A 21529-nucleotide genomic window follows, 5' to 3' on the forward strand; every position below is an offset into this window, starting at 1 on the left:
CTCTTTTAAGAGCGCTCCAAATTCCAATTCAGTTGGAATATACCACCTGTGGTTCATGCTATGATGTTAAAATACAACGAAAATTATTTTTATGAGTTTTACTGAAGGTATTTTACTTTATTATTCAATCCAATTCAACTTTGTTATTATTATACTTATGCAGAGCACATGTATAATGAGAGATGTAGCATACTATGTTATGTAGTGAGGATGTTCAGTGGGAAACATTTCCACACTTTTGACCTTTGAGTCAGATACAACCTGATATGACCTTTGACTGAGCTTGTTGAGCTGACACTGACTATCCTTTGGCAAACAACTTTGTTGAGCTCAACAAATGCTGAGTTTGATGGCTCATGTTTCCCCGGACATGTCTTTTATGCTGCTGAAACTCAGATTGACCTATGATATTGAAATACAGTAACTAATTTCTCATTACTGTTATTTTTCATTACTCACAGACTAACCTGTTGTGAAACAGCTGATCACCATACTAAGAGGGGGCAGCTGGCAGAAACTGATCCTTCCAGATGGGATATCACGGCCTGTCAGTGAACTTGCATGTTAGATGAAGATGCAGCGTGACTTGAGGAGGACTTCCAGCTTCAATTCATGAACTCGGTGGAAACATCAGATGTCCAGGATAAGGAGATGATTAAGATAATTGTTCTAATGACTATCACAAGTCCTTGTAATCTTGTTGTACCCTGCCAAGCACTTGGATCTCATCCCTACTCAACTGCTGCCACCTGTTGCACCCCACTCTTTCTCCTATGCATTTTGTGGTACCTGCAATACAGAAATGTTGGCTTCTTCTCAGTTCACCACATCTTAAACATTTTCTGGATGGTCAGCCATTTTCCCTGCTGTTACTTCTATGATACTGAGCTACAGCTGGGCTGAGAAATCTGTCAGAGAAAATGTCACTTTCCTGAATTCTGATAAAAAGTCTGCCATTCTTGAAAGCCTGGCAGAGAAGATTATCCAGTACAAAGTGTGTGTATTTTGGGTTTGACGGTGTAGCAAAAGATCTTGTATGTTGACATCCATGGTTGAGAAAGCCTGGAGAATGTGTTTGAAGGATAAACTTGGTAACTACCAAGCAAAGCGTAGGCAGCTTGGATGCAAAGAAGTTATAGTGAATGCCCAAAAGCACAAATCAGATGGCAAATGCAGTCCTGTGCATCACGTCAAGATGCAAAAGAAAGCTGACTTGAACAACTGCCCTACTTATCCTTCATCCTAGAGGAGTATACAGCCAAGAAAATATAAGAGCCCCTCCTTTCCCAAGTAAAGAAAGGTGTTGGCTAAGTGATTGCATAGGGAAACAGCCCAATTTCCTCATGTCCGGCATGTCAAGTCAGTCTCATATGACAGTTAGCCTCTTTGATTAGACTTTTCATACTTAATTCTTGGGTATTTGTACTTAAATACTGAGTTTGAGTTATGGTTGCTGATGTGCAGTTAAAGTTCTTTGAAAAGCTGCAAGAGCTCCTTGAAAAAGGTGTCTTCAAAGGTGGAAGCTACCTGTCATGAAGTTATCATAACAGTGGAACATGGGCAAAGAAACCCTCCAACTGGCAGCTTTCCTATTTTCCAGGTTCATTCTTTGTGCAACAGTTTTGTGGCTGCTTTTCTAGCACCTGAATATTTTTTTGTACCATACATCACGCAGCTTTCACAATTTCTAACTATTCACATACAGGATCAGTTATGTTTTCTTTATCACACAGCCCAAATAATTATGTTGCATGTTCTTTGTGGTTGGCTCTCCAGTACAAAATAAAACCATTATTGCTCAGCAAGAATGTATCCTACCTGGGGGAATGCTTGGTGAATTAATTACATTTTTAAGAGGAAAATCTGAATTGTAATTCACAGAATTTCTGGTATAATTTCTGTTCCACATTATCAGCACTTTGCTCCTTGAACTTAAGCAATTACTTAACATTTTGAGAGATTACGGGTGTCACTTTTCCACATTAGGGGACGTTCTACATTTTTTTATACTAAACCGTGACCTATGTGATTCAAAGAAACCAAGTCAATGTTCTAATTAAGTCAAGCCAAGGCTATTGAAACTTTAATAAATGGCATATAATTTAGTAATATGCTTAAAAAACCAGAGTGCAGATCGAACATTGTTCAGTCTAATTTCAGGTTCAAGTGATCTGGAAAGACATTAAGATTGAATCTGCATCTACTCCATCTGCTGACTCAGTACTGGCCTGAGAGATACTGACCACTATACCTCTATCGACAAGGGTTGCATTTATTTCAAAGCCTATCCACACCAGTATCAACAATTGGGTCAAATTTCATACCTCTATCATACACCAATTCAGAGCAGCAGTATTTTAAATTTTGAAAAAAATCAAAACAAAGGCAAATCCAGTATGGCAGGTCCAAGAGGAAATGTTATATAATCCAGCTGTGCATTAGTTTTTTATGTCAGCTGGGCTTATGTTGTAGGGGTTCCAGCCTTTCAACATGAACGCTAATGTCCAAATAGCAAATGGGTACAAGTCAATGAGTTTGAGCAGAAACAGGAGTTCCACTGCTAGTCACAGTTAAAAAAAAAAAAAAAGCTTTTGTCCAAAACTTTTCCATATAAATAAATATTCATTACATTTAATCTAACACCAAACAAGTTCACAAAGTGATTATTGAGCGTATTACCCACAGAAAAACACTCTGCATTTTGCATCACCACAGACACTGGAAAGCTGGTGTCTGTGGTGACATTCCTGCACTGCTGCACAATTGACCTTTATTGAGGCATTTTAAATCAACCACACTTCACAGTTTCTATTGGAATTATGTAATTAAAATTGTAGCATGTCTAATTACCTCACCCACTAATTCTATGACTCCCACAGTTTTTTTTCCACCTCCTGATTTTCTTTGCATGTAAAGATCGAAAGCAGCCTGGGAGTTAATTTTCAAGCAGCGTTAAATGTGCTGCCACGAGAAGGAGGACAAATCACACAGAACTGGAAGGTTCTGCTCCACAGATTTAAGATGTAATTAATATCAGTGAAAAAAAAAAAATGATACAGTTTTTTAATTGTTGATCAGAAGAATGCCCTGGGAATACACTTTATGGTCAATATGTTTCTGTGATGGCTGATCTTACATGCTACAGTATACCAGTGTATAAAAGTATACTAATGTAAAAATACATTGTTTACACAGAAAAGCAGTGCATTCTGTGTTAACAGTGTTGGTTATTGTTTTTTTTCCTGCAATGTCTTGATATTTTTATGGAGAAAATGCTATAGTCCAGGGTAGTTTAAGATTACAGGTCACAGCTGGATGTTACAGATGGATAGAATGACAGACAGAGGCAATTACAAAATGCCAAGTTTCAGACATTACTTTTTTGAAAACCTGTTAGGGAATAAAAAGATGACACATGCAGTCGATGCAGCCCTACCAACCATTATTATTTTTAGGTAGATAAACAGGTGGAAATGGGTATTCCAAATTGAGTTTAATGATGTATAGTAGAGCCCCTTAGACCTTTAGAATAGACAGTGGCAATTACCCTGTCCAAACACAATAAAGCCGATGAATGAAGTGAATGCCTATATTTTCAAAACAAAATATTGGAGGGTGCTGTGCACTATTTTAAAGCCCCTGAGTGCCCGGCTATCTGGATCTGGGTAATCCTAGTGCACACACCTGATGAGACACAATTACCTTAGTTTCATTCATCTGACAGATTACACGTCAAGCTGCAGAAAAGGAGTGAACGATGTGCTTGTTTTGTGATTGTTTTTGGTCAGCTTGTGAAACTGTGAAATGAATGTGTCAATTTCCAGGATTTATCGGCTATTCTCAGAGTTAGACAATGATATTGTCATTTCTGTGGAATGAAAAGGCGAGTTAATAGTTCGACACAGGAGCTCAGCCGCACGGCAATGTCGATGTTTCTGCTTCAGTCCAAAATGGCAGCCGCGTGGCTCGGTGGCTGGATGCAGATGTTGCCACAGTGACCCAGTTACCTGCGGCTTCTTGTCATTGTGGGTTCTCTGGGAGTCTAAATATGGTTTCAGAGGTCTTTAAAAAAGCTGTTTCTCTTTGCACTACAATTGTCATGAGAAATTTCCCTGGTTGCAATATGTTTTACTTTCTATTGGTTTATTTTGTACATTATCTTAAAGATTTTATTTGACCTGGCACCAAAAACAATAGTATTATGTATGATATAACCTGAGCCTGAATGTAGTTTTACAGTGACACGTTTTACGCTCTCCAACATCGGTGTAATTTATGTGTATTTAATTGCATGTAGAAGACTGCATGTTCTTATCTGAGGTTTCAAACATTTTTTCTACATTTTCTACATTTTCTACATTCCTTGTTTACAATGTTTATATTGCTCTTTGGTACTATTATCTGTATATACTGTTTATTGTGTAAATTATGCTTCATATCTTGCTATCCACTTTGCTGCTGTAATACGTGAAATTTCCCCGCCGTGGGACTAATAAAGGAATATCTTATCTTATCTTATCTTATCTTAAACAATCATGGTGAAAAAGATGAATGCATTTATCACCGGAGAATCCAAACAGATTGGTCGTAAACCCACTCCCGTAAGATTCCCCCTGCTCCTCACCTCCGGGGCATGTGGAACAGTTCCTCTCTGAGTTGCAGGGGTGGAACCGTTCTCCAGGGGGCTGTGCTGCACACAGAGCCATTACTAACAGTAGCATAGTCAGCTCTGTGTCATTGTATAAATCAGAAGCCCTGGCCACAGGCGACCAATAGATCACACAGTCACACTGGGGTGTCACACAGAAACAGCGGCTGCGCATACCGCACGCCTCGTCTCCAAAGAGGAAATCAATCACCTGCAGTCTCTATGCTGCCAGCACCACCTCCACTTGCCCTCACTGCCCGCTGTGCTCTGCCACCAACACCACAATAGTAGCAGCTAGGGGGCTGGCCCCAGTGGTCAAACAATCAGCACTCTGGTACCCAAGGCCGCTAAGGCAAAATAGCCTAATACAGCGGGTGTTTGAGTGATTTCTTCCAAAGCTGAGGAGCTCTGGCTCTTCAGCTCAAGATTCAAGAGCAGACTGGCAGAAGGGGAATGTGTTTGATTGTGTGAGCGGTATGGATGGCAGCTATGAAATCTCTTCAGTGCAGACTAGAAAGACTGAGCTGGAGGGTCCCGAAATGCATACATTATTGAGAATTTCATGCACATTTAGAATGTTTAGCCAATAAATCAACATGGACACTGGAAAACTGAAAGGGTGTCTAATTATGTTGTCGTCCAAGTGAGCAGTCTGTCTTGCACATAGAGGGAAGCGTTCTGTGATCTCCCAGAATGAATGAGCAAAGTGAATGACCCAGTCTGGCTGATGAGCTAGCCGGCTTTAGACACAACGTTAGCTATACAAAAGTGTGTTTTATCACTTCCCTTTGCCCACATGGCACATTTATTTAGAAATCAAATGGCTGAGATGGCATTTGGATTTTTTTTAAATTTAAGTATTTATTTATTTTTTTATAACAGCAAGCCAGCAATAATATATAAAGTACTCAAATAAAAATGCCTCCACTTTGCTGGCACTGTCCTTGATTCAGTCAGTCAGGCCCAAGCTAAGCTGCAACTAGCACCTTAAGGAAACGGTGGAAATGGAGAGTAAATAAATGATAAAGTAACACTGATTTCTTAGATCGCTAGCAAATTGGGCAACATGTTCCACTGTGTCTAAAAGCGCTCAAGTCAAGTGCTGTTATATGCACTCTAGATTTGCTCTCAAGGTCATCTCTTCAAAGTTGTCTGCATTTTTTTTTTTTTTTCTGACATTAAATTAATAACTACTTCATGGACTAGAGTGAGACTACACCACTTGTTGAAAGTTGAAAGGAAGACACTCACATTAGGGACGCCCAGGAAAGTCCATTTGCATTTGTTTTTACATAACGTATGAAATAATGAAATCCAAACTGTGATGTGACCGCAGGGTCGGTTTTTAATGACAAGCAGTTTAAAGAGTAACTAAACCGTAAACCCAAATCTCTGGGAAGTGGTGATGGAAAGTAGGATGCCTAGTCTTTACGTGGCACGTGATGTCACATCCTGTAGGTGGTGACATCACCTACCACCAAAGACCAAACATCCTATATTTCACACAAATTTTGGTTTAAGGTTAAGTTACTCTTTATGAAGTCGCACTAAAATACCAGTGTAAATGCACAAAGCACTGTTTGCCAAAGATTCATTCTTACTAATGATGAACAAAGTTTTTTTTTTTTTTTTTTTTTTTTTTTTCAAATTTACAAACAGTTCAGATTTGGTAACTGCCATACGTTTCATCTGAAAAGTGTTATGTCATGTCATGGTGACATGAGTCCCCACACAGTGAAGTTTAAATTGTTAAGTTAGAGGCTTAAATTATATCTATTTGATAAAAAATGCTGGCTTGAACTCACAAAGTCACTTATACCAATGTAACTTTGTGATCAACAGATGCAAACACTTAAACACATCAACACAACTGTGCAATCAATAAATCTGATTGTTGAAAGCAAAGCCAATCAACAGTGAGAGGGACTGATTGGTAGAAAAGTGTCTTCTGAGTATGGATTTTGGGATCAATAGACGATGAAAACCAACACAATTCTCATTCTTAGCTTTTCATATTTCTGAGGGACACACAAAAAAAAATGAAAATCAATTGTGAAAGAGAAAGGAGTTTAAATTACCACTAATCAACAGGAAACTCTCCTGAGCCTGACAAGACAATATTAATGTCAAGGCAACCTCAGGATCAATAAATACTGTATCGTCAGCCAAAAGGCAATCAGAAAGGGGAAGTAACTTCAAAGCCTGCATTTGTAGAATTATTAAAAAAAACAACTTGAACAGCAAACAAACAGGTTTTGAAATTTTCTCCACACAAAATATCTGAAATTACCAGACAGCAGTCTAAAAGCTATTGGTCTCTCCCTCTCCTCTTGTAGGCTTTGACTTGACTTTTAGTAAATTGCAGCATAGCAAAAACAAACAAGCAAATGGATGTGGAGGAAGCACTTGCTCTGCTACTAAATCCTGACCCACTGGAGTCTGATGCAATATTTAATTGGATTTGCATGATGACAAGCTGATGGCACAGGATGCTACAATTTTGGATAGAACAGACAGGCAAAGCAAAATCTGCTAGACTGCCTTCACATAATATACCGTAATGTAAACAGAGACAGAAGGCCGACTCATTATACAAAAATGAAAATACCAGTTAGAATAAACAATTCTCTTTGTCTTTGCAATTTGAATGTGTTGACACACGTCATGCTGTAATTACTCCAAGGAGAGCCCACAGTGCCAGGCGAATGTAAAAAGAATAAGGCCATGAACAAGTGCCTGAATTTCAACCATCTTCCCTGTGAGATTTGTTCATAAAAACAGGCGAGGCTGAAAGTGTGGGCTGGAGAATAGACAGTCTGTGCATCAAAGCACATTCCAGACATTCCAGATCATTATATTGTATGTTTAACATTTAGTTCATCTTTACACATAGCAGTTATTGTGTATTATATTACACCGTTACCGATAATAGGACAGGAAATATATATGTAAAAGTACAATCCGGGGATTCCAGGCATTTAATTTGTAAAATTCAGGAGATTCCTCTACTTTTTATTTTGTTCATAACTGCTTGGTTTTTCAGTGTTTTTGTTTTTGATAATCTGCTATGTGAATATGTGAATATGTGCAATATGTGAGCTATGCAAGAAATGAGCATATATTAACCCCATGCATATATCAGCCATGATACTGTGTCTCAGGAATTGCTAACTGGCCTTGGAACAGCATTGAAAAGCCTGACCTCCCTAGTCTTAACAGTGCTACTTCCATACAATCTATCCTTTCATAGGAAATTGTATTTCTCACACGCACAATAACATGGTAGAAGTAATTTGTGCGTGTCACAGCGTAAGCGACTGTTGCAAATACATGCAATTATGAATGCGATGGCATATACAGACACACACTGAAGTGCTGTTGTCAATGTCATCTTCCTCCACTGCCTCATCAGTATTTCACATCATTACAGAGACAGTTCAGAAAGCAGACGGCTCCCTTGGGGTCAGGCCCTGGATCTTTGTCACCTTTAGGAGACTAGCAGCTGTTTTGAGTCTATTCACTCCAATGGGTGAGGTGAATGGGGGCACAGATTATGACCAATTCGATAGTCACCCAAGAAAAGACCAATTTTTCACCAGCCACATATCTTCGGAACTAGCTTTTATCTTTCATACTAACATGGGGTTTTTTCAGACAAACAAATCAGGACCTGTCTCAGTCTCAGCAACACACTCTCGCAAGATCTGGCTGGTTTCACTGCAGTACTCCTGGTGTCACTTTCCAACCGGATAAACAGAAATTTAAAGGGACTTATACATGAAGCCATGGATTAATAGTTAAAACTGAAAATCGAGTTATTTAAATGTTGTTGGAGGGGAAAAAAGAGAATATCATCACTGATATGAACCTGTACTGGGTTGATATCACATATAAAGCTCACAGATAAAAACGAGCCGCAAACATCAAATTTGCACTGTATCTAGTGTTGTACTGTTTGGACATGGACAAGAAAAAGTCACATATCAATCCATCAAAAGTGCCCAAGCTTTGTGCAGCAGAAGACTGCACAACAATCACATGACGTTCACAACACCAATCTCTGACAACACATCCACATGAACAGGAGGAGGGTGGGGGGTAGACACATCAGCACCCACTTAGGAGACAGAAAGCGTATGCCATTTCATATCATTGGCGCAGCTTGTAATGCATCATCGTTTGTATAGAGTAACTTTGATCATTTTCATCATCATCTTTGTGGTGTGATACTGTGTGAGAACGAGTTCTGGCCTTGTCTGTGCCATTTTACCTTCTGAATTTCTTGTGTTAATACTTGTTTGTGTGTGTTTTTTTATCCATTTTAATCTTGGCTTTTATGTATTAGTCTTTTAATCTTGTATATTCATACTATAAATGCCTCTGCCGTGACTGTAAAGCACTTTGAGTCAACTCTTGTTGTTTTTAAATGTACTACATAAATAAAAGTGACATGACTTGAGAATGATGTGTTTGTGTGTCCATTGTGTCTTTGGAATTGTGTCATGTGTATGTGTGTGTATCTCACCTGTATGAGGCGTCCCTGCTCAGTCTGCAGTGTGTTTAGGTCTTGCCCCAGGCTGCCCTGACCCCTGCGCAGAGACTCATAGTCCATTTTCAGTTGCCCTGCGTGGGCTGACAACTTGGCCACCTCCTCAGCCAGGCTCACGAGCAGAGCCCGATCCTGGCCCTTCACAGACTTCAGGTCTGAGTCGTGGTCAGTCAATGAGTGGAGCAGAGAGGTCTGCACGCCCTCTAGCCGCAAGAAGTTGCTGTTGTAGTCAGGACAGTTAGGATCGATGAAGATGTTGATACGTGAGCCGTCCCCCCTCTCCACAGTGACCAGGGCGTTGGCTTCATCCTGATTGGTTGAGATGTGGGGTAAGCCATCTGACATAGGTGGGGCCTGATAGTGGTTCATGAAGAGGATGGTTCCAGTTACAGTGACAGCCAGCAACACCGCCACAAAGAGCAGGATAGTGCAGAGCAGGTAGCTACAGCTCATCCTCTGGAAGAAGGAACAGGGATAAGGAGGAAATAAAGGAAGCAAGGAGGGAAAGAAAGAAAAAGAGAAAGAGAAATACATATTTATAACATCACAGTTGCAAAAACATCAAAAATGTTGAAAAAAAAAAAAAGCCAAAAACATCTGGCCTATTTCTAAATGAAATTAATTTCAACCAAAATGAATCCCTGTGGATAAATTTACAATACCAGTTGCCTCACACCTCAGTGATATTACTGTACTCCCAGCTGTCCAAAGATAGCTGCAGATGATTTACTCAGTAACACAATGCAGGTTTCTTTAACTGTCAGTCTTATGAGACTGTGCAGTGACGCGGTGCAAGGAGCCACTTCCCATCTTGCCAGTTCAGAGAAGGAGGAAAGACAACAATAATGCAAAAGACATATGTGACAGGAGGAGAGGGGGAAATAAAAGTGACAGTGACAGCCAAAACAAGTGAGCATCAATGAAAAGGGAGCTGAGCTCTCACAGAGAAAAACACAGAACTTAACCGTGTTATAAAATGCCTGCATGCCTTGATGATCCTGCGCCATCTCACCACTTAGAACAAAAGAAGCAGCAGTGGATAGGAGAGAGCAATATGGCCTACCTATGCATGATTAATGATGCCTAGCTCCCCCGCATCTTCCCCCAAATGAATCAGCCACTGCTCCTGTTTTTCACTGATTTTTTGTGCTCTCTGGGAGAATGTGTGAGCAGGTGTTTGAGTGTGTGTTTTTGCAAATGTCTTGGTGTGAACTGCACTTTCGGAGGATAGCTAGTTTGTGTGCGTACGCATGTGCGCACGCACTCTTGAATGTGTATGTATATTTGCATGTGCTATCTATATAGCATGTGTAAGAGCAAGCTAATTAATATGTAAATTGGCTACACAAGCACAGTGAACCATGCTAATAGACAGCTAATGGTCTGCTTTACGATAGAGTTTTATGGCTACTTTAATCTCTGGCAGATCAATTGTGTCTTCCAGGAAGCTCTCTTACCCACTGTTTTTACACACACACACACTCTTTTGGCAGTGGAAAAGAAGGTCACAACAACAGGGGAGAGTTGTACTGGTGTGGGCCATTGTGTATATTTAACATAAAAATCCACCAGATAGATAGATAGATAGGTTAACAGAACAGCCCTGCAGGTGTGCCATTCAATTTATATAAGAGGATGGTGGTGAGCAGATTTTTGCTTGCTCTGCCTTGGTGGAACTACAAACAAGGCTCATTCCCATGAAATTACAGCGCTCATGCATGAGACATACACACAGGCCGACGGCATGATTTAGCAGAGTTGAAACTGTTCAACTTATGCAAAATTTCACTTTTGGAGCTGCAAAGAAACCCCTTCCAGCCCGACACACGGGGATCCAAGTGCTTTGCAAATAGGCCTACTTAAAATTGAAAATTTGAACAGCAACGGCTCCCTTCCTTCCCTCCTACTCCTGTTTAACTTCAGTCCCACATCCATGACTCTTCAGCCCACATTCACACACTTGCATGCAGACCAAAGCCTTACGACTGTGGCAGAGACGCACCAAGATAACCGTGCTATGGAATAAACAGTAAATTGAAATATAACAAAACTGCCTTTACCTGTCCCCCAGTGTCTGAGAACTAGTTGTCACACTCAGATGTTTATTCCAGTGTAATCGCTTGCTTGAACTAATTTTGTTTTTTGTAACTTTTGTTCTCCTTTGATCGTCCTTTGTTTTGGCTGTTTGGCTGTGTAAGCTGTCTTTGGCAACAAAGGAAAGGAAATTTCTCACTGTCTGTTGGCCTTCTTTCCCTTTAATCCTGTCCTGTGAGCTGGGTTGCTCCAGACCACGCACAGCAGAGGCTGGCTGCCCTACACACACTCACACACCTGCGTGCACATGATGTTATGACTCAAAGGTTGGGACACCAACTGGCTGTGATTCGTTGTTTTAATTTAGGACAAATGGATTTTTATGAATCAAAATACAGCCCAAGAAGCAACCAGAGAGAGACAAGATTTTTTTTCACAAGGCACTCACTTAATGATTACCTGTGGCTGCTGGTATATAATGGGAATTTGTTTTGATAAAATTGTTCTGGGAGAAACATGCCTGTAGCAATATCAAAGAGGTTTGTATTGTATTTTTAATAGTTGTTAAGTTCATGTATTAAGACCATTCTATATTTTCTACAATTTTCCATTAGCATAATGCTGTCCTGAGATGTGTGTCTTTGGATAAGTCAAATCAAATCACAGAGAGAAATACATTGCCCCTAAAGGTAAAAAGTAGAAAAGCTTGATGAATGCTGAAACTGAGAGAACAGTTTCAGAAGTAGAAGTCGTCAAAGACATACTTTTCCGTAGCGTCTCCTCTTGAGAGACAATTGTAAAGAAGGCCCAGACCTGGACTGCAATAACAGAAGCAGTAAATGCTGTGCCCCCTGAGGTGCGGACTGTGGCTGAAGAGAAACAAATGGCTTGATATTACGGTGAATGCCAAAAGAAGAAACGCAGAAACACATCTTATGCCAATTATCTGGGAAACAAACTGGATCCTTTGAAGGAAGGAAAGCGTGGGTGATAACACCCAACAAGGCCTTTTATCCAGCAGTAATATCTTTTATTTTGTAGTTTAGTCAATTTGTTTGAAGCTAGAGATTTTGAATGACCTATATGAACTATGATATTATATTTAGATACTTCACTGAGGACAAAATTCAGTCCAAATGAAATAACATAATAATGTATTGAAATAGACAATCCTGAGTGCTTAGGTAAGATGATAACCAATTACATAAATAATTAAATTTCCCTTTCCAATGTGGATGATGATGATGACTTATTGATGATATAAGTCTGTGGTGTTATTACTAAATTCACAAATGAAAATATTGTATAATTAGGCCTATTCTTTTCTTTTTAGATGTGAAGCATCTAATGACACTCACCACTCACCCACAGGATCATGGTTAGCTAGAGGTATGCTCCATTTTGATTTGTTGGCTTGCCACTTCTGCTGTGACAAAGGTGGGGCAAGTTTTTAAAGGAGTTTGGACGGTAGTTGTACTATTACGCCGATGGTGAAACTGTGACAACCAAACAAACAAACAAATTCGCTATGATTGGCACTTCTTCAAAGCCAGACTTAAAAATGATCCTTGTGCTTGTGCACACATTGTGATGGTAATCCTCTCCTCTGAACTCGCTGAGCTTGGCTTCTCAGGATCTGACCTCGTATGGTTTGAGTCCTACCTCTCAGGGAGATGTCATGGAGAGAGGAAGTGTCTAAATTCTACTGATTGGCACTCCACAGGGGTCAGTGCTTGGTCCCCTTCTCTTTCAATATACACCTCCTCTCTTGGTGCAGTCATCTGTTCACATGGCTTTTCATACCACTTTTATGTTGACGATACCCAACTCCTCCTATCATTCCGACCCAACAGTCTCTGCACAAATATTGGTATGCCTCACTGATATCTCTGCATGGATGAAGGAATGCCACCTTCAGCTCAACCTGTCAAAGACTGAACTCCTCGTTTTCCCAGCCAGTCCCTCTGTACAACAACAGATCAGTATCCGACTGGATTCTACTCAGCTCATTCCCCCAAAATCTGCCAGAAACTTGGGTGTCATGATTGACGACCAACTGTGGCTGCCATGGCTTGCTCATGCTGCTTTGCCCTGTACAACATCAGGAAAATCAGACCATACCTGTCTGAACATGTAGTACAACTCCTGGTACAGGCACTTGCGATTTTACGCCTCGACTACTGCAGCTCCTTACTGGCTTCGCTCCCAACAGGCATGCTCAAGCCTCGGCAGATGATCCAGTAAGCAGTGGCATGTCTGGTGTACAACCAGCTGAAAACAGCAAACATCACTCCACTGCTCATATTTCTCCACTGGCTCCAAGTTCAAGTCCTTGACACTCGCCTACAAAGCAGCACCAAATCTGCTCCTACCTACCTAGACTCCCTCTTCAAGGTTTATGCTCAATTCGATCCACAATTCCTCTCAATCTTTAAGAGAAGACTAAAAACCAAGCTCACCTTCTTAACTAGTGGATTGTGATATCCAAAAAAAAAAAAAAAAAAAAAAAAAATCTCAGGTGTACACTGCTTTGGATAAAAGCGTCTGCCAAATGTGAATTGTAATTGTAATTGCAACTGTAATCCAGGTTGGCAAAACTGGCATGTGCTGGTTGGGTTTTAGAGTTATCTGATCAGTATATTATTTATGTCTCTGGTCATTTCACTGACAAAATTGTAATTCTGAATTTTATTGTGCTGGAAAAATGTTCAACTATTAATTATTTGATGATAATTTTCCTTAGGTGAACAGAGAGTTTATTTCAGTTTTCAGATTTGTTTTACACAGAAAAATGCACTGGAACTTCAGTGGAACTTCCTGCTTGACAAATCCTAGCAGACCATAGGTGTGAATAAAGAGACATGACAGTGTGTCTCCTTATTACTAATGGTGATTTTAAAAGATTTTTTACACTGGATAAAATTTGGCTATGAAATTTTCAAAGACTCTGTCATGTTTATGGTTTGCTAAAGTGGTCGGAGGCCATGCTACATTTGTTCTCCGAGTAAAAACAAATTCAATGCAATATTGATGAATGCCGATATTTTATAGAAATATTTGTTATTCAGATGGAGTGTTTTCAGGACAATGTCTGTAAAGTAATAATTATTGCAGGACCTCTGTAATGCAAATGCCTACAAAAGTTGTAACAATGGTGAATTCAGATGGGTCTGAAATAGCAGAAATTACTTACTTAGCCTTGTTCAAATCCCATGAATACATGCCAATAAGCAAAGACGGCGCCCAAACAGATGCACTTACAGATTTTCATAAAACATGATAACTTCCCGGCCCAAGAGAGAGCAACTATTCAAATCCCATATTTCACAAATAATAGGCCTAAAATAATGCATCACATCACAACAGATGCAGCTGGTGAGACAAAACCATGCATTGCAAATAGCATCACAGCGGGTGAGACGAAAGCAACACATACAAAGTGAACTTAAAACACACTGTAGTTTTCGGCATTGCTCTGACACACACACACACACACACACACAGTACCTGCACATTTCCCGCTATTCATCTGTTGGTTTCTATCCTCTATGTCCTCTGTGCTAGTTGTAATCACATATTCATCCAAAATAAATTTAACTTGTCCCAGGGGAAGAGCCAGACACTGTAGCTCCATCCACATGGCCTCTGCAGCTTCGCTGTTAAATTTGAGCAGCTGTTTACTCAGATCTGCCAGGCCAAATGCATGCCCTCATGCTGGCATTCAGGTACGTTTTTGGGATCAAGAAGGACAAAAATCGGGCTCAGCTTCCAATTTCTTTCAAAACATTGATCTATGCTCTATCACTATATCCAGGATGACATTACGGACCTCTGTCTCGTAGACGGTGTTGGCAACATGATCTCATTTAATGCTACTGTAAGCGCTAGCTCACCTGGCATCATCTTCCTGATCGTTCAGCTTGACAGTGCAACCCGCATCTCTGCTTTGCCAGCTTCCTTTTGCACTGTGTTTTTTTTTACCGATTCACCAAGTTGTCCACTACTAATTTGACAGGCTCAAACTACCTCGCACCCTGTGTTTTTCTTTTCCTCAAAGCTTTTCTGCTTCACCTTTTCATTTCCTCACAGCTGTCTTGTCCACTTTATCAAATCACAAACCCAACATTAATGTTAGCTCTTAGATTGTCTGCCCACTATTTCATTTCCAATAATAATACCCTTGATGAACCCACTGGCTGGTTCTACTTTGCTGCAGCAGCCTATGGGCTATCATCATCTGCCCTAAGAGAACCCACCCATGGAAGTATACTAGCTCAACATCAAATGGGCTAAAATAGCTGAAGTTTACATCATTTACACTAAGCGTCTGGGTGCCACTTTCAATTTCGTCAACATGATTCCCCAGTCTGGCGTCAAGAAGCAATCTAAAAACTAAAGTGGCATAAATTTGAACTGAGGCTGCATCACCCCTTGATGCCATCTTGTGGCACTGAGTCAGACACACCCACTCACACAAACACACACACATTTATATTTACACATTACAAACAAAAATTATAAGATAAGATTGATTTTATAGGAGCATGCACTATGTTTACCATGCCTAGAAACCTGAATTGTGAGTGCATGTGTGTCTGGGTGTGTGAGACAGAGAGAGAGAGAGGGTGAGCGAGTGAGCGAGCGAGTGTACATGTGCACACAGTTCATTTGAGAGAGAGATAGCCTTAAGGCAGATTGCAGTGACAGTGGCTCCATGTGGAGACCAGCGGTGACCAGAACGCAGGGGCCACAATGAAGTCGGCTGCCAAGGAAATAACACAAGGGCTAACAGGAAGAATCACCCCCCCAGAGAGAGCACAATCTGCCACTGCCACACCCACATACCCACCCACCAACCTATACATATCTATATCTTTCTGTCTATCTATCTGTCTATCGATCTATCTACCTGTGTACATACATGCATACATACATAAATGCATAGCCATATATATACACAGATCTTTCTTACCAAATACTGGCTATAAACACACAAACATGGAGCACATGAAAAACAGTGAACACTGCTTTTAACAACACCATTCCCACCATTCCATTTCCTCTGATTTTCTTCACCCAGTGCATCATCACAGAAAACAGCTCCGGGGAAGTATTGTCACACATAACAATTTTTTCGTCTCCTTGCTCTTAACTCAACATGTAGACACTGACTGCAGTGTAAAATCTCTCCCTGCATGTCAAGCAGTGTTTTTTTTTTTTTTTTTTTTTTTGAGGGCAAGTGCAACCGAGTTACTGCGCTCGTGTGTGTGTCGGCGTGTGTGCGGTCGGCATCCGTCGTACATAAAATGTGTATAACGGCCTCGCGCTGCAGAGTGGCAGTAACGTTAAAACAGTTTCACTGCGTTCCGTCACCAGTGGGCCGGGACGCCGTCGAAAGCTATCTCTGGCAGTGCACTAAATATTCATAGCTAGGATCGCGATCATCGACTTAATATGGAGAGGATTTATGACGGCGCGGTTCTGCTGACAAACAGGCACAGCGAGCTAACACAGGCAGACAGGAAGACAGAGAGAATGGATTGGAGGAAGGAGACACACTTGTGACAATGAGGAAAGGAGATTTAATGGCTGTCTTATTTAGTGTTTAGATGGTAAATAAACCAAAGCCATAACAGCAGCCCACTTCTCGTGCCAGCAAAATACATGATTTCGCTCTCTCATCTAACTCGGAGTTGTAGTCGGGTAATGACACTAAGAAAGGAACACACACAGGCTCTTAACACCGTTTTTGTAAATGAAGCTCTCAATCTCACAGTGGGAGTCCGGTCTGTAATTAGCGGCTGAGTTTCAAATCCTTTCCTGTCTCCACACATGCCACGCCATGCGATTTGAGAGGACAACGGGGGATTCGGCTAGATAGATGGATAGCAAAGAGAGAGAGATCCTCCCCATGGAAATGATGTTGTCCTCCCACGCAGCAGCACTCGCAGACAGATCTTGGACGAAAAAGACTTTGTCTGCTCATTAGATAAGCAGGGAGCCAGCAGGAGCTTCGCAATCTCCGTCTCTCTCCCCGATGCTCACACACACACATGCTTACACAGACACACAAACTTATTCAAACACAAGAGGACGAATTCACATTGACACCGTTCCTTTGACACACAGGCGTAAACATATACTTCAACTGGGAATTTGCACACATATGCATCGCACGCCTAATGCACACACACAGTTTGAGCAAGACCCATTTCTCCACACACATAAATCCACAGTCTTTTCATTGAACCAGAAGTTCACCAACAGATCAGTAACACATCAGTATTCAATATGTAGCGTCGTCCCAAATTCTGCTCTTCTATTGTACCCTTCTTGGAGATGCAGGCGACGATCGCTCCGCTCAGCGCAAAGAATCTGGGGACCTTAATCCCATCTAATGCTCGTGTGTTTGGGTCCTTGAGTCGAGGTTGCGCCATCACCGCTGCTCAGAGGCAAAATGTGATGTGTAATATGCAATAATCCCTCAAACTGGCATCACCAAAGCAGTGAGAAAGCGGATTGTGATGAGAATCATCAATGATACCTAATCCCCAGCGCAGGTGAGCAACTGAATATTCAGTGTGCTCCTGTTTTTTTTTTTTTTTTTTTTTTCATTCAAAGGATAGTGGAGGAATGTACAGGAGACATATATATAAAGATGAAGGAATGGGGGTTGTGAGTGCAACGCTTTTTATCAATAGGTGTGTGGCTCTGAATCACTCCTTGTTGTTTGTTCCAGAGAAATCAAACTCAAACTCCACTTCAGGGACATCGGATATCCCCGTGTAGGTACCGGGTTTCACATTGCAATGAACTCACTAGGCTGTGCTCTTGGTATGGAAAAAAGACTTGGTCCAAATGGGAATCTAATACCATTCTCCACATAAAATATCCAACTTCATTTCACTTCTGGTGAAGTGTCCCGAGGATGCATCAATAAAGCCACAAAGGGAGTTATTGCTGATATACATTAGGGATGGGCATTTCAGGCAAAATGCTATTTGATAATCATGTGGAACTACTCCCACACACACACACACACACACATTTGATATCTACTTCAACAAAGCTGCTGGGAAGCTTTGTCTTCCTTCCAGCAAACTTACTTCTATCTAAAGACAAAGCTAGCCATTGATTGTCGATCTGTGTTCAAGGCACCGTCTCGAAGGGGTTGCACACAGAACTTCATGATGGTTGTCGCAATCTTAGCATGCCCCTTCATTTGTACAGCAGCCACTATCTGGCCAATGTCACAGTCCTGCGGCAAATTCTCTCATGTGCCTTTGCCTGTTCCCATGTGGAGGTGAGCCAAACTGAATGTCCCAAACTCAAGTGAGGACACACATTCACGTAATGCACACAAGACAGGTAACACTCACACACGCTCTCACCAGGCGCTGGTAAGCAAGAGGATTTTTTTATTTTTTTTTCCTGGCAAAACGAGGGAATTTTTAATTGAATAACCAACTAACTCGCCTAGCCTTAACCAGTAAGCCAAAATGACCTCTCAAAATGTGAAACAAAACCAAAATAAAAAAAAAAATCAGGACTATTCGAAAATTTGCAAACTCATGCTCCCTCCCTAATATGCATTAACCCTATAAAGCCATTTGTATCATATATGATACACATTTTCAATTCCGTTTTTCGTTTTCAGTTTACTTGACCAAAATACTGTTGTATACCTTTAAACATTTCCCTGTTCACCCTGGACCATACCATTGGCACTTCAAGTCAGGGACCAAACGTCCATATACATTGGGGGGGACAAGTCCCCCCCAATGTTCAGGCACTCCAAACATGTCCCCCCCAATATTGCTGGAATATATTAGCAATTCAATAGCAAATTCAATATATGTCCCCCCCAATGTTGAAATGGTGGTTTTGGCCCTGCTTCAAGTACATATCATATATCATACACCAGAAAGGTCGTGCAATAACATATTTTTTGATTTTTCTTTTTTTATATATATATATTTTGTTATAGGACTAAATAAAGGGTTCAATTTCAAAACATTGGAATTTTCTGCCAATGCTTTCACAGTTCAGGCTTTATAGGGTTAACAGGAAGCCATGCATGTGATGGAAGCCATGCAGCACGTGTGCCTGTGTGGCTGTCGCGACGAGCCCTTACCTTGGGCGGGGTCTCTCTGGCGGTTTCTGAGTCTGACCAGCGGTGTTTGAGCTGGGAGGAGCTCGGCACACACTCACAGAATGTCTGCATGGGACAAACACACAGGGCCACTGATGTTGGAGGTTGTTCATCTCACATAATCAATCAAAGAAAAAAACATGCGCACACACACAGACACACAGGCACACACACACACACAAACAAGCTTTCAAATCAGTTAAATGAGTACAACGTTTGGTCCAAACCCTCAAACCTAACATCAAATTGTTGTTAATGCCGTTCACATTCTAAATCATGACTCAGAGATAAATGGCAATGGCATTGGTAAACAGAAACCAGCTGCAAACCACCTACACACCGATAACTGCACTCTCATTGACACAGACAGATCTGAACGGACATCTGCACATCTCAGAGGTATCACTGAATTCAATAGTTTATGACAGGGCTCAATGTGGATTTCCAGACATGGCTTGTGAGGTCCTCATTACACAGAGTTTTCTCCTGCCGCGCATTAAAAATTAGGAGGCCATTTCAATGAATGTGAGTGGGTACAGCATTTGTATGGAAGCAAGTATTTCTCTTCACAAGTGCAGGTGAGTGTGGGTGTTTGTATACAATATCCGAACATTATGTTCTGCAGTGTGTGTGTGTGTGTGCGTGTGTGTGTGTGTGTGTGTGTTACTAGCTGTGGCACAGATAAAAGCAGGGTAATTATGAAAGTGAGGGCTTTCTAATTGCTCTAGGAGAGTACATATCGTCCATGACCTTAAACACCGCTGCTCCCTTCGCGGAATTGCTCAATTAGCCTGGGACAATAACACCCACTCAAAAGCACATGCATGTAACACATGCTATGTGTTTGTGTGTGCGTGCATGGGTGCACATGCACACGCACGCACACACACACACACCTACTTATGATAAGCAATTAACGCATCAGAATGCATTCTATGAACAAATGAAACAGTGTGGAAAGCCTTAATGTGGGTGAATAAAAGATAGATAGATAGATAGATAGGTATACTTTATTGATCCCAGACTGGGAAATTCACACGTTACAGCAGCATCATCAATAAAAACAAAAAACAAAATAAAAAATGTAAATTAAAAGTATATACAATAGAGACTAAATATGCAAAATATATACACTAAAGACAATAATATATACACTAAAGACAATAAGGGCTAAGTATATACAATAAAGTGGCCTGAGAATATAAGATGTTTAAGTGTTGAAATGTAAGAAATGTAAGATATACTGATGAAAATAATAAATGTGAAAAAATGAAAAATACATTTTCTTTAAAGTTACAATGTAATACTATTGCGTGAAACCGTCAGCAGCGATATAACATTACCAATCTGATGCATGAGTGTGTGTGGGCATGCAAGTGTGCGCGTGCGCGTCAATGCATGTGTTGCTGCACACCGAGGTTTAGTTTGTGTGTGTTTGGCTAGTTTTCACTGAGTGTGAAATGCTGTGTATGCAGCTCACACATTCATTGTTATGATGGCTGACCAAAGCTTCACCCCTTTGCTCTAAGCACCCTCTTCCAATGTGCGAGACAGGCAGGCAGAAGATAGAAAAAAGTACAGGGGAGAGAAGGAGCGGGGGGGTGGGAGATGAGACAGAGATGGAGGGAGATTTGAGAGAGGTGTGCTGAATTCTAATGAGCAGCCTTAAGGCCAGCGATAGAAATCCATGTCTGTTCTGCCTAAAACATTGCAGCTGTCTGCGCCTGCAGTAAGCAGAGGAGATACAGAGCTACCATTACTAAATAAACACAGACTCCACAGTGATGGGGGGGCTAAACAAATTGACAAGGAGCTACACACCGAAGAAACTGGGAACGCATTCATAAGCGTTCGAAAAAAAAGTCAGCAAGAAAACGACGCTACACATTTTTAAGCTGTTGCACAAGTTCACAGCTGTGCATGTGTGTGTGTACAAGCGCGCGAGCACATGTGCCAGCGTTAACACAAGCACACACACACACACACACACACACACACACACACAGAACAAAGGTTGTGTTCTGCAGCTGCACCCCACTCAGATCCCTGACACACTGTCTTCCCATTACAATGAGCAGCACGTATCCGGGCTTTAGTCCGCTCATCCCCCTGCCTGCTAATGCTAACACTGGGGTTCTTTGCTGCC

The 21529-nt window shown here is 41.1% G+C and overlaps 1 protein-coding gene across 2 annotated transcripts in view; it reads right to left on the reverse strand.

Annotated features, from left to right (window-relative positions):
* Window positions 1-21529, reverse strand: part of fibcd1b (fibrinogen C domain containing 1b) — a 123635-nt gene that overhangs the window by 72065 nt on the left and 30041 nt on the right. Inside the window, exons 2-3 of one of the 2 annotated variants that reach the window (XM_030064616.1) lie at window positions 19366-19449; window positions 9174-9653 (exon numbers count right to left, since the gene is read on the reverse strand). In XM_030064616.1, coding sequence (XP_029920476.1) covers window positions 9174-9653; window positions 19366-19449 — 564 coding nt within the window. The remainder of the gene's footprint in view (window positions 1-9173; window positions 9654-19365; window positions 19450-21529) is intronic. The other variant, XM_030064617.1, reaches the window with a different exon arrangement.

The sequence above is a fragment of the Myripristis murdjan genome, chromosome 12 (assembly GCF_902150065.1).
Source record: "Myripristis murdjan chromosome 12, fMyrMur1.1, whole genome shotgun sequence".
Taxonomy (NCBI): Eukaryota; Metazoa; Chordata; class Actinopteri; order Holocentriformes; family Holocentridae; genus Myripristis; species Myripristis murdjan.